Below are 15,000 nucleotides of genomic sequence, written 5' to 3' on the forward strand. Positions count from 1 at the left end.
TGTGTGTGAGAGAGTTTAAGTGAGGAGTGTTTCTGGTGGTGTGTGTTTGTGTCAGGGTGTGTGTGTGTGTGCGTGTGTGTGTGCATGTGTGTTAGAGTGTGTGTGTTAGTGAGAGAGAGAATGTGTGTGTATGTGTGTGTGAGTGTGCTTGTTAGAGAGTATATGTGTGTGTGTTAGAGTGTGTGTATGTGTGTGTGCACGTTAGTGCGTGTTAAAGTGAAAGATGTGTGTGTGTGTGTATATTTGTTAGAGTGTGTGCGTGTTAGAGAGAGAGTGTGTGTAGCTGATGTTGGTGTAATCGTCAGGTTCTGAATCTTCATCATCAGTCTCTCTGTGTGAGCTCTCTCTCTCTCTGTGTGTGTGTGTGTGTGTGTGTGTGTGTGTGTGTGTGTGTGTGTGTGTGTGTGTGTGTGTGTGTGTCTGTGTGTGTGTGTGTGTGTGTGTGTGTGTGTGTGTGTGTGTGTGTGTTGGAGAGATCTGAGCCTCCTCTGGGACTCTTCACACATGTGAGATGATTGTGAAGCTCAGACAGACACATGAGTTCAGCACTCGGCTTCAGCCCTCACAGCAGCGGAGCACAGAGGAGTTCTGAGCTCGGTCCACTCTAAATCAAGCCGTTCCTGTACTCGTGTTCCTCAGTGCTGCTGACGTGAAGAGCAGGTTCTGTAAAGTGGCAAGCTCAGAAAACGTCTGGATTCCCAGCAGTCATAAGATGTTAATATCAGGTTAGATTTAGGTCGTGACATGAGGTGACCAAAATTCAGTGTCTATCCAGCGTCTAACGACGACGTTATTTTGATGTCCAATAGTGTTCATCAGGTGTGGAAACCAACACCCAACAACAATGACCACACAACGTCAAGCTGGAGCATCAGTAGACGTTGATATTTGGTTGATTTTAGGTTAGACAGTGACGTCGGCCTGACGTTGGGTTCTGATGTCGGCATTATTTTCATTTCTAAACAAATGCAGCGTCGCACAACACAGGGGTACATCGTCAATCTGACGTCATGCTGACATCCTGTGCCTGCTGGGATGCAGAGTCATAATTCTGTGCAAATAGCAATCTGTAAGCTCGTAATTGTAGAAAACAGTAATAATGTGTTGAGGATGTTTGTCATGATTACATTTATTCATATTAAAATATTAATTTAATTTAGATTTTATTAACTTTTTTTTATAATTAAGTCAAAAATGGAAGAAAGTTAAAGCCTCATGATGTAAAGTCTAAATTACGTGTAATAGTCCGAGTCGCGCAGTGCCAATTCACAATTTCTTGAAGAAAGTAGGAACTGTAAGACGCGGAGCTGATTTCATGTAGCAGTAATGTTTTAAAAATGAAAGTCGTAACTTTAAAAAAAGGCAGAGCGGTGTGATATTTCAGCTCGCAGTCTTTGAAGGTAAAAACTGCCATAATTTGTTGCACGTTTATTTTTTTAATAATAGTTGTGTAATTTTATTACTGCACTACCACACTATGCTTTAAACTGAAGTGTTTCTGTGTTGACGCAACGATCAGGTCTTTGTAAAGTTTCAGTTTCTGTAAAAAATGTTGAAGCTTCATGATGTAAAGTTGCATTTAAAAAACTCATGATTTAAAGTTGAAATTATATTTTAAAAGTCACAATTTTTGCAAAACAAAGTCAGAATTGTACAATGCAAAGTTTTTTATGCCAAAAGTAATTCCTTATTTACAACTTTACCACAAACTTAAAATTTTGAGATGGACTCATGGATTCAGTGACTACGTTTACATGGACACCAATAATTAGATTTTAATGCGATTAAGACAATACTCTGATTAAGAGTCGACCATGTAAACAGCGATTTTTGATTAATTTAATCAGATTAGGGTCAGGATCAAACTAAAGAGAAATGGAATTAAGACGTGTGCAGTATGATGATTTTGGTGACGCAATAACGTTAATCGAAAAGCATTCAAAAATCAACTCATGTAAATGCCCTAATCTTATTATTGTCTGAATTAGATTAAGGCAAATAGTTTCATTACAGATGTCCATGTAAACATAGTCAGTGTTGACGCAACTATCAGGCTTTGCAAAGTGGCAAGTGGCAAAGTGGCAATTTCGGGGAAAAATACATTTAAAAGTCAAAATACATTTAAAAAAATCAAAATAACAGGGCAAAACACAACTTGTGAAAGAAGCCAGAATTGTAAGATACGAAGACGTTACTCAAAAGTACAATTTTTATATGAAAGTCAAAATTTCTAGAAAAAGTCAGTTTTGTAAGACACAAGTTCACAATTCCTGAAAAAAGTCTGAATGTGTTGTGTGTGTTTATCATTTTTATGACTAATGCTAAATTCAGTGCATTAAGTTCCACTAAATAGTTTAAACTAACATCTCTCTGTGTTGACGCAGCCATCAGGCTGGAAAGACGTAAAGTTGCAATTTCTAAAATATTAATAATATGAATGATGTTAAATCAAAATGACGTCAGAATCACAGTGCAAAACCACAATTTCTGAATTGTAAGATGCGAAAGTCGCAATTTCTCCAGATATGCCTGAACTCAAACTCCTCTCTCGCCTTGCAAACGGGAGGGAGCCCCGGGCTCGAGGATCTTATGAGCTCAGGGCTCTCTCCCGGGACAGCATGCCCAACACAATCTCACAACAATTCGTAACTTTTGATTTAGTGGCTAATTTGTATGAATTCGTACAATGTAATTCGTATAATTTAGTACAATTTGCTCATATCATCATCCAATGATGGTTAGGGGTGGGGTTGGGGGCCACGCCTCTTTTTTTTAAATTGTACATTTTTGTACGACAAAACTCGATTTATAAATTAGCCACTAAACTGACAAAACGTAAAATACCTACGATTCTTCGTGAGATCAGGCTGGCATGCCAAACAAGCTTTATAATCAATCATCAGCTGAGTGTCAACTCATGAAATTTGGATTTTTTTCTGGAAAACCCCCACCTTAATTACAATTTGTAAAATTTCTAATTACATTTTAAAAATGAGAATCACACAGAGGAAAATCGTAAATTCTAGAAAGCATTCAGAATGGTAGGATTCACAGATGTCATTTCATGCAAGTCAAAATTTAAGGAAGTTGCAATTTCGAAAATAAAAGTAAAAATGGTCTTTGTATGATGTAATGCTCGCAGTTTTAGACGAGTGTGAAACGTCTGGATTTGATGTGCACGCTTGACATTTTTATTACAGTTTACGCTGCTGAACTCAGTTTTATTATGTGAATCAGTTTTATTGCGCACTGTCTCTTTAAGACTCATCAGCGTGCAGACCTGTGTGTGTGTCACGCAGCATCTCCTGCGACGCGTGAAGGCTGTGGATTCCTGCGCTGTCGTGACGTGTGTGTGAGGGATTAGGCTGTCAGACGTGCAGGAACTCGCTCACCTGTGGGCCTGTCTGCAGGTGAGGGCTGCTGCTGCCGCTGCACTTTCTCCACCTGTTAGCAATAATCTCCACTGCAACCGGCTCTGGAGAACATTCCTGGCATTCTGCTGCAGCGGGGGTTCACACACACACACACACACACACGTGTAAACACAATCATGGGCGCATCAAAGGCTGTGTGTGTGTGTGTGTGTGTTTGCAGTGTTAATATGGCGTTTGATTCCTGTAATGGGCAAGTTCTACATGCCTCTCTCTCTCTGCAGGTGCTGAGTCTGGCTCACATTCAGCTCATTAGCACAAAACACACACACACACACACACACACACATACACAGTGCAAGCACTTCATCATGGCGGAGCTGCTGCCAGCCTATTACGACTTTCTGAAACTTCGTATCCTGCAGCATGGGTGAATAGTCCGAGATCTTCATTCTCAACTGGGAGAACTGGAGATGTAGTATGAGGGAGCGGCACGGTGGCGCAGTGGTTAGCACTGTGGCATCACAGCAAGAAGGTCTCTGGTTTGAGTCCCGGCTGGGTCAGTTGGTGTTTCTGTGTGGAGTTTGCATGTTCTCCCTGCGTTTGCGTGGGTTTCCTCCAGGTGCTCCGGTTTCACCCACAGTCCAAACACATGCGGTACAGGTGAATTGGGTAGGCTAAATTGTCCGTAGTGTATGAGTGTGTGTGTGGATGTGTGTGTGGATGTTTCCCAGAGATGGGTTGCGGCTGGAAGGGCATCCGCTGCGTAAAAACTTGCTGGATAAGTAGGCGGTTCATTCCGCTGTGACGACCCCGGATTAATAAAGGGACTAAGCCGACAATAAAATGAATGAATGAATGAATGAATGAATGCTTTGTTGCAATCGGTTTGCTCAAATGGTTTGAGTTACCTGAACTTAGTGGGTTTTACAGTGTGTGAACGCGTTAATCGTTGCATCCCTTGATATGAAGTCACATTATAATGTAAAATGTCAGAACTGCAGTGTGTGACGAAACAATCTCTACTAAATAAATCTGAGTCTCAAATGAAAGTGAACGCGAATCTGTTCAGTAAAAACGATTTAAAGCAGACACATTAAACACATTACGTTCAACTCCAAACACGCCAGTTGCGCCCTGACATCCTCTTAGCATTGTGGTATTTTTCTAATTAATTCGACATCTCTTTTAAAACACACACACACACACACACACACACACACACACATGTTGTATTGAGTGACAGTGACCTCTGACCTGTAAACCTGTAAACAGCACATGTCCGCCATACGGCCACAGAGACGCTAATGAAGTCAAGACACACATGAGAAAGCATTTACAGCATAATAAAGACATGAACGTCAAATAAAGCTCTGTCAAACTCATTTACTGCGCTGGCCCTGTGTTCTGGATGCGCAGCTCTGATGTGGAGTAAACAGTGTGCGTGTGTGTGTGTGTGTGTGTGTGTGTGTGATATATAGATCCGCCCTCAGACTCGCTCTCTCTCTCTCTGTAATTGGATTCAGAGGCGCTGCACACATTACACAACTTACAAATGTCAAACAAAACCGCAAAACAGCAAACAGCGTCGGCTCGACTCCATCATGAGCAGATCCGCTCGTACAGCTGAGAGGAGCGCCGCTAATGCGCAGCGCAGCGTCAACGCCACTTTATATACAATAAGTCAATAACAATTGAAAATAAAAGAAAATAACAGGAAGAATAAACCAAATACTGACCTTCAGTCTAGTCTAAATTAGTTTATTCCTCTATTTTCTTATTTAAATTAAATTAAAAAGTATTTATTTTTTATTTGTATTTTATTTTTATGTGTACTCAACTTTATTTACTTAAATATAAATATTTTATTTTATTCATTTATTTTATGACGTTTTTATCAGCATTTCTTTTATTTTTTATTTATTTAGTATTTTATTGCGTAACATATTTAAATAAATGCTCGGGTGGGAAAGTACATTTTGACACATTTTATAATTTATTATTTCGTAGTGTTCACATTTTTTTCACGAATACAAAATAGTTTTTGTATTCGTAAATTAAAATAAATAAAAAAAAACTGTTTTTACCTGTCGCGACCAGATTTTATCATTATTAATATCAATCACAATTTTATCCAGAAAATGCAGCATTTCTCAGTTTTCCATCTGGCAAAAGTGACCTTACATTAAATTTTTTAGTTCTTACGTTTACGGTTAAAACAATTACACTAGTGCGTTTTCGTTTGACGCTGCATATGTTTTGTTAGTTACGCCTGCTGTGCACACTATTCTAGCATTTCATAAACACTGAAGATTCTGTTTTAGTTTGGAAACGCACATTTTTGTAAATGTAGGCGTGGCTTTTCACAATCGCTCTCTCTGATTTCTGCACTATTGCGTATTATTTTCTGATTGGTCAAGCTCTGATCATGTGACCATCACACAACCAATAGACAGTAAGTACAGATACCAGCAAAACATATGCAATTAATAACTATTTTAATTTTGTTTTATTATTTACTTTCTATTTTATTGTCGAACGTTTTTTTTTTTTTAAATGTTATGGCGGAAGAGTTCCTTCTAAAACATTATAAAATGTAATATTTTGTGGTGTTCACTGGGTTTTAGTAACAACATTTAAATCAGTAAAAACTAAGCAAAAAAAAAAAAACAGATTATTTTATTATTATTATTAATTACGATTTTTCCAGAAACGGCAACATTCCTCGGTTCAGATTTGTTTTGTCTGCCAAAAAGTGACTTTGAATTTAAGCCTTTTTTAGTTCTTTAAATTTTTATGTTTACATAATTTGTAATTTTTTAAATACTTGTTAACAAACATTCATTTTGTTAGTTACCCCTGATGTAGGCACTATTCCAGGATCTTCAAGCCACGAAAACAAAACCTTTCATAAACACTGAAGATTCTGTTTTAGTTTGGAAACACATATTTTTGTAAATGTAGGCGTGTCTTCTAACAATCGCTCTCTCTCTGATTGGTTTTTTTGGACTATTGCGTATCGTTCTCTTATTGGTCAAACCCTGATCATGTGACCATCATACAACCAATAGACAGCAAGTACGGATACCAGCAAAACATATGCGATTAATAAATTAGCATTTATTTGATTTTTGTTTTATTATTCACTTCATATTTTATTGTCGAACTAAATTTGAATAATTGTTATGACGGGAAAGTTCATTCTGACGTGTTATAAAATTGTATAGTTTGTAGTGATCTTTGTTTTAGTAACATTTAAATTAGTAAAAATTAAGCAAAAAAAAAACAAAACGTTTTTACATGTCACGACTAGATTATTTCAAATGACGATTTTCTCCATAAACGACAACATTTTTCAGTTTTTCATTGATCCGTAATTTTTAATTTGTTTACGAATATACATTTTATTAGTAACGCCTGCTGTACACACTACTCCAGCATCTAGGACCCTTCGCAAACAATAAAGATCCCGTTTTAGTTTGGAAACGCACATTTTCTGCAAACTCTTATTGGTTCTTCTGGACTATGGCATATCATTCCCTGATTGGTCAAGCTCTGACCATGTGACCAACAAACAACTGATAGACAGTCAGTACCGGCCTAATTCCCGCAGTTATGAAGTGTTTTGGGTTTGTATAGTTGATTTGTGTGGACGAGGAGCGCTTTCATTATCAAATAAAAACACAACTCCAGCACTCCTCCGTTAGAACATTCAGCTTTGTGCTGTAGGGAACTCCTGCTGTGTTCTGTTTTGCTGAAATGCGTCTGAAGATCGGGCCGCTCTGCTTTTGATCTGGGAGTGAGAGTCTCGATCTGTCTCTTATTCTCCATTATCTGTTCAATCTGAGACTGGATCTCTGCAGTGTCAGAGCGCACAGATCACAGCTCCGTTTGTTGATGTTGGAAACCAGTGTACTCACACACACACACACACACACACACACACACACACACACACACACACACAAATAAACACTATTGTGCAGTTTAAACCTGATCTGATGCATTCTTTCACATTCTGGAACTGGATTGTAAAATTGAAGAACACACACACACACACACACACACACACACACACACACACACATATGCACAAACATTTCAGCACAAAAACACATGCTCACACATGCACAAACATGCACACACACACACACACATACGTGCACAAACATGCACGCACACAAACACACACATACACACAAACGCACAAACATGCATGCACACAAACACACACACAAATGCACACACATGCACAAACATGCAAGCACACAAACACACACTCAAACACACACACATGCACAAACATGCACGCACACAAACACATACACAAACATACGCACAAACATGCATGCACACAAACACACACACACACAAACACACACAAACGCACACACATACACAAACATGCATGCACACAAACGCACACACATACACAAAAAATGCATACTCACAAACACACATACACAAACATGCAAGCACACAAACACACACACACACACATACACAAACATGCAAGCACACAAACACACAAACACACACACACACACACACACAAACACACACACACAAACACACACACACACAGAAACACACAAACACACACACAAACGCACACACACATGCACAAACATCCATCCACACAAACACACACACACACACACACACACAAACATACACAAGCACACACACAAACGCACACACACATGCACAAACATCCATCCACACAAACACACACACACACACAAAACCATGCACACACACACACACACAGACACACTCTGGCCTGCGGGTTCTCTCTCTCCTCCGTCTTCCTCCAGTTGTGTTGTTGTTGAGCTGGAGATGTTTTACGGTTCAGTCTCATCCAGGACAGAGAAGCTAAATCACACACATTAAAAACACGTGTGCCGCTCACACACACACACTCACACACACACACACACACACACACACACACACACACACACACACTCACAGTCTGAAACACATGATGAATGTAAACTTCATGTTCTCCAACATCCTGACGGTTCTCCACTCACTCTGGCGCCCCCTGCAGTGTGTGTGTCTGACTGACAAACACACGCACACACACAAACACACGCACACACACCCACACACATTCAGAACAGATTAAAGCTCTGTCAGAGAGATCATCTGTAGAGAGTCAGTGGAGAGAGGAGAGGAATGTGTGTCGTGTCTGGACTGATCTGAGTGCAGTCTTCATCCCTCCATCACACACACACACACACACACACACACACACATTCATTCATTTCCTTTTCAGCTTATTCCCTTTATTAATTAGGGGTCACCACAGTGGAATGAACCGCCAACTTATCAAGAATCCCTTTTACACAGCAGATGCCCTTCCAGCTGCAACCCATCTCTGGGAAACACCCACACTCACCTATTCACACTCATACACTACGGTCAGTGTAGTTGATCAGTTCCCCTATAGCGCATGTGTTTGGACTGTGGGGGAAACCAGAGCACCCGGAGGAAACCCACGCCAACACATGGAGAACATGCAAACTCAAACCAGCGACCTTCTTGCTGTGAGGCCCCAGCGCTGCCCACTGCGCCGCCGTGATGCCAACATAATGTACGTGTGACCATTTGAGTGTGGTGATGTGATTGGCCCATGCACATTTCCTGCTTGTGATCAAACTATTTCATAACCGTAACAACAGCCAATTCAAGCAGAACTTCACAGTAAAGCAGCGATCATGCCGTTATTGATCAACATGCGGCTCTTTTTGGATTCTCGGAAGCTCTAGAAATTACAAATGTAAAACAGGAAGCACGCTGGCACCGTTGCTTTTGTTTACATCCCTCAAAATGGTCTAATATGATACACACACATGCAAAAACAAAACAACACAAAACTATGCTGAAGATATTAAATCTTACATGTAATTCACATCATATGTAGATATAAATAAACATTTCCACAAGTATATGCATGCATGAGTGAATGTTAATATATATCATAAATATAAAAGGTAGACACACACACACACACACACACACATATATACAACAGTTCCACAATCTCACGGCAATTCGTAACTTTTTCATTTAGTGGCTAATTCGTATGAATTCGTACGATCTAATTCGTACAATTTAGTACGATTTGCTTATCCCCCAATGACGGTTGGGGTTAGGGGTGGGGTCAGGTGCCACGCCTCCTTTTAAAAATCGTACCATTTCGTACGACTGAACTCGTACGAATTCGTATGAATTAGCCACTAAACTGGCAAAACGTAAAATACTTACGTTTTCTTGTGAGATCAGGCTGACAGTTCTGTCTGGTTCTTGAATCTGATTGGCTGATAGCCGTACTATATTTTGCCAGTAACATCACACGAAGGCCTCTTCACCTTTGTGTATTACTCCGCCCACTTACAGCCAGCAACAAGCAGAGACACAACAGTTTTACAAATATCACCTCTGTTAGACAACAAAATCTACTTTTGAGGCTTTTTTAGTGGAGAATGTCGTTGTTTAGATCGCAACTATGCAGTTTATTTGCAAGAATAGTGCCTATTTTAAAATATTTACAATTTCTGAGAGAGCTCATCGGCGACAGTTGTCGTTTTTACAAGATGGCGACAGACCCGCATAAGCCTTTACGCTTGGAAGAAATAACAGTCTGATTTCTAATTACAGCTCTTCAAATCATTAAACTGGTAAGCACAGCTGTCAACACTCCTGTTTTTCATGGGAGTATCCCGTATTTCAGACCAGTCTCCCACGACCATCCTGATTTTTATTTATTCCGGAAAACCCCTGTAATGTCACTCACCCGCCTGTTTGGTACAGTCTGTAAACACCCCCGGGTCCCCACTTTGGTACAGTACCTGATCGCAACCGCCCAAAACCCGCTGCATCATATCCAGGTTTTCAACAGTGTTATTCAGAGACCCCTGAACACCTCTCCCCCCCGGTCTCCCGGGTTTTCAGAGACATGTTGGCAGGTATGCTGGTAAGTGATATTGTAAGTGGATCTCTCTCTCTTGTATGCTGTAGTGCTGTATTTATACCGATTTGCTGGCATATCAGGAATGTGTGTTGTGTTGGCAGACAGAAATAAGCAAAGTCCGCATGTGTTTAGTGTTTTCCCTAATCGCAAACACAACAGCAGTCTGGTAACGTTAGTGGATTCGATGTTACTTTTGGGGTTAATTATTGTGAAATCCTGACTGCAACAGAGAAATACTGTAGCCTGTAACACTGAGAAGATATCTCTGTAGACTGATGGCATTTCATGTCACGTTCAGCCTTATAATCTTAAAGTGTGAGCAGAATCAGCAGTTCTGTCTTCACTTTAGACATTACGCTAGAGAATCACTCAAACACTAGCTCTACAGTGACGCTGGTGAATGAGTAGCGGCTTCTGCTGTTCTGACGTCAGCTGCAGATGTGAATGAATGGCGGAAGAAAGTAGTTCCTAATAAAAAAAAGGGTTTTTAGTCTCTCCCTGTTTGATTCTCTTATTTATATACATGATTATGCCGTCAAACTGTTGTATAAATGCAATATCACACCAGTAGCAGTGCATTATGACTATATCAGCCTGCGGCCTCGACCCAATGCACGCCTCCCACCAGTGCTCATATACAGCCATATCGCACTGCTACTCATGTGATAGTGCTTATTTATATATATATATATATATATATATATATATATATATATATATATATATATATATATCCTGTATATATATATATATATATATATATATATATATATATATATATATATATATATATCCTGTATATTGTGTAACATTATTTGTGGGCAAAGATTAATTGTGATTAATCGCTTCGACAGTAAACCTCTATTTTGAAAGATGTGTGTTTTGACACCTGCAAAAACAAAACAACACAAAACTATTTTGTTACATGGAAGTTTAGTTTATATATATATAATTTGCATCATATTAATATAGATTTTATAAGTATAAAGGAAATTTTCTTAAATATATGTATGCATGTGTGTGTGTGTGTGTTTGTGTGTGTGTGTGTGTGAGTTCAGATGCAAAAACCTCCAGATGCCATCAAAATCTCTTCTAAAATGAGCATTTTTCTTGGGCTCTTGTGGGCAGATTTAGTAAGTTTACATTTATGTTGATGAATAGGGTTTTTCCATAAACATAAGAGATTGAGAAAAATGGTCGCTTTTTAAAGGATATATCAGACGGCACTTAGAGGTTTCTGCATCTGAACACTTCATACACAAAATAAATATAAAACTAGACACATAAATCATGTCAAAACAAGCTTTTATTGTTTTGGATGTGATTAATTCACTTGTTCAATTGGAGATTATTTGTATAGTGTTTTCACAATATTATTGTATCAAAGCAGCTAACTCATCTGTAATAATCAATATAAATATATGAAAAGGGGATCATTTGCACATGTTCAGTTGCTCTGTGTGTACTGTGTTCATAAGCCGTGGTTTAGGTGTTATTCTGCCGCTTCAGCAGCTCCATGTGCTTCATGTTGTCACTCATATTTGGCCTCCTGCGCTTCTTCTGCTGTTATATTTAGCTTCTGCTCTCTGACGCCCCCTCGCGCCATCCCCGCGCCCCGCCCCTCGCTCTTCCGCCACGCCCCTGATCTTCTATATTTGGCCATGCCTTACTCGGGCGCCTGTGATTGGCCCGCGCGCTATCTGGAGCGGAATGACCCGGATATGCATGTCGCCCCTCCCCCGCGCAGGAGCCCGGATGAGGAAGTGAAGCGCTGACAGGGCAGGGTTGTTCCGTCTGAGAGCTATTCAAGCGTCCAGAAACACCCCAAAAAACACACCGGACGACCCACACCGAGCCTCCAGTCCCGCACGCACCGACACCGAGCGCCGCAGACATGGTAAGAGCCGCCGCTATCGAGCCCGGGCTCCGGTGAATGCCCGTTTTAGGTAAAGAGCCGCGGAGCCTCCCTGAAACTGAGCCGCGATGGAGCCCACTATAGAACACACACACACACACACACCCAGAACACACACACTTGGCGAAAAACACACTCTGCACGAGAAACATCGCCAACAGAGCCCCTCTTTAAACCGTCTTTTGGGGTGGATTAGTGTTTGTTTTGGTGTTAATAATGTAGTTATTGTGGTGAACATTCGAGTATTGTAGAGAAATGTTGGTGTTTATTTTCCTTTATAGGAGTGAATGTGTGGTGTTTATATGTGTGGTGTTTGAGTTTAGCTGTCAGAGGAGTTTAGTGTTGTTTTCTGTATTGAGTTCTAGCAGTGTTCAGTGTTTCAGATGGTGGTGTTTAGCTTTGGTTTGGTTTTATGGATGTTTAGTGGTTTCATGTTTAAAATGTTGATATTCTTATGAGTTTAGCGGTCAGATGAGTTTTAGAGATAGTTTGTGTGCTTTTGTTGCTATTTATGGTAGTTCTGATTCTTTGCTATCTTAAGTTTTAGTCAGTCTTTTGCGGTGATTGGTGTCTGTTTTGGTGTTAATAATGTAGTTATTGTGGTGAATATTCAAGTATTTTAGAGAAATGTTAGTGTTTGTTTTCTTTTACAGGAGTGAATGTTTGGTGTTTATAATAGTGGTGTTTGAGTTTAGCTGTCAGAGGAGTTTAATGTTGTTTTCTGTTTTGAGTTCAAATGGTGTTCAATGTTTCAGATGGTGGTGTTTATTTTTGGTTTGGTTTTATAGATACTTTGGGGTTTAATGTTTAAAATTTTGATAATTTCTTATGAGTTTAGCTGTCAAATGGGTTTTAGAGTTAGTTTATTGTGATTTTGTTTCTATTTATGGTAGTCTTGAGTCTGCTATCTTAAGTTTTAGTCTTTTGGGGTGTTTGGTGTATTGGTATTTGTTTTGGTTTTTAATATTGTAGTTATTGTGGTAAATATTTGAGTATTTTGGGGAAATGTACATGTATATTTGCTTTAATGGCAGTGAATGTTTTTGTGTTTATAATAGTGGTGTTTGAGTCTGTCAGATGAGTTTAATGTTGTTTTCTGTATTGTGTTTTAGATGGTGGTGTTTATTTTTGGTTTGGTTTTCTAGATACTTAGTGGTTTAATGTTTAACATTTTGATCATTTTTATATGAGTTTAGCTGTTAGATGGGGTTTTAGAATTGGTTTAATGTGATTTTGTTGGTATTTATGGTAGTTCTGAGTCTACTATCTTATGTTTTATTCAGTCTGCTGTGGTGTTTAGTGGATTGTTGGTTTTAATATTGAAGTTATTGTGGTAAATATTTGAGTATTTTAAACAATGTGGCTGGTGACTTTCTTTTACAGGAGTGAATGTTTGGTGTTTATATTTGTGGTGTTTGAGTTTAGCTGTCAGATGAGTTTAATGTTGTTTTCTGTATGGAGTTCTAATGGTGTTCAATGTGTAGATGTTGGTGTTTATTATTGGTTTGTTATTATGGATATTTAGTAATATTTAGCGGATTAATGTTTGAAAATTGGGTATTTTATGTGTTGTTTTGAGTTTAACTGTCAGATAAATTTTAAAGTTAGTTTAATGTGATTTTGTTGGTGTCTGTGGTAATTTGGTGTTTTGGGTTCTAAGTCCTTACTATCTTAAGTTTTAATCAGTGTTTTGTGGTGTTTGCTGGATTGTTTTGTTTTTTATATTGTAGTTATTGTGGTAAATATTTGAGTATTCTAGAGAAATGTTAGTGTTTATTTTCTTATATGGCAGTAAATGTTGGGTGTTTATATATGTGGTGTATAAGTTTAGCTGTCTGATGAATTTAATGTTTGGTTTATTGTTGTTTTCTGTATTGAGTTCTAGTGTTCAATGTCTGTGTTCACCATCTGAAGGTGGTGTTTCTTTTTGATTTGGTTTTATGGATATTTAGTTCTTCAATGTTTAAAAATTTGATATTTTTATATGAGTTTAGCTGTCTGGTGGGTTTTAGAGAGAGTTTAATTTGCTTTTATTGATATGTGTGGTAGTTCTGATTCTTTGCTATCTTAGTATTTTGTGGTGTTTGTTTTGGTTTCAATATTGTAGTTTGTTGTGAGAAATATTCAAGTATTTTATAGAAATGTTGGTGTTTATTTTCTTTTACAGGAGTTAATGTTTGGTGTTTATATATGTGGCGTTTGAGTTTAGCTGTCAGATGAGTTTAATGTTGTTTTCTGTATTGAGTTCTAGTAGTGTTTCAGATCTTGGTGTTTATTTTTGGTTTGGTTTTATGGTTAAGTGATATTTAATTAATCAATATTTAATAATTCAGTATTTACACATGTTATTTTGAGTTTAGCTGTCAGATGAGTTTTAGAGTTAGTTTATTGTGATTTTGTTTTGGTATTTATGGTAGTCTTGAGTCTGCTATCTTAAGTTTTAGTCTTTTGGGGTGTTTGGTGTATTGGTATTTGTTTTGGTTTTAATATTGTAGTTATTGTGGTAAATATTTGAGTATTTTGAGGAAATGTACATGTTTATTTGCTTTAATGGCAGTGAATGTTTGGTGTTTAGAGAGTTTATTTAATTTGCTTCTAATGAAATGTGTGGTAGTTCTGATTCTTTGCTATCTTAGTATTTTGTGGTGTTTGTTTTGGTTTTAATATTGTAGTTTTTGTTTTAAGTATTTGAGTAAGTTAGAAAATGTTATTGTTTATTTTCTTTTATGGGTGTG

The 15,000-nt window shown here is 38.4% G+C and overlaps 3 protein-coding genes across 5 annotated transcripts in view; all 3 read left to right on the forward strand.

Annotated features, from left to right (window-relative positions):
- zgc:112334 overlaps positions 1-15,000 on the forward strand; it is a gene marked incomplete at its 3' end in the record, with an annotated part of 817,035 nt that overhangs the window by 301,190 nt on the left and 500,845 nt on the right.
- prkar2ab (protein kinase, cAMP-dependent, regulatory, type II, alpha, B) overlaps positions 1-15,000 on the forward strand; it is a 773,085-nt gene that overhangs the window by 257,242 nt on the left and 500,843 nt on the right.
- The window catches only part of capzb (capping actin protein of muscle Z-line subunit beta), a 17,170-nt gene continuing 14,200 nt past the window's right edge, over positions 12,031-15,000 (forward strand). For 2 of the 3 annotated variants that reach the window (XM_087302394.1, XM_087302395.1), the window contains exon 1: positions 12,104-12,247. In XM_087302394.1, the coding sequence (XP_087158520.1) occupies positions 12,245-12,247 (3 nt within the window). In that variant the 5' untranslated portion in view covers positions 12,104-12,244. 3 annotated transcript variants of the gene reach the window in all.

Source organism: Danio rerio, chromosome 22 (assembly GCF_052040795.2).
Source record: "Danio rerio strain M-AB ecotype USA chromosome 22, GRCz13ab, whole genome shotgun sequence".
Classification (NCBI taxonomy): domain Eukaryota; kingdom Metazoa; phylum Chordata; class Actinopteri; order Cypriniformes; family Danionidae; genus Danio; species Danio rerio.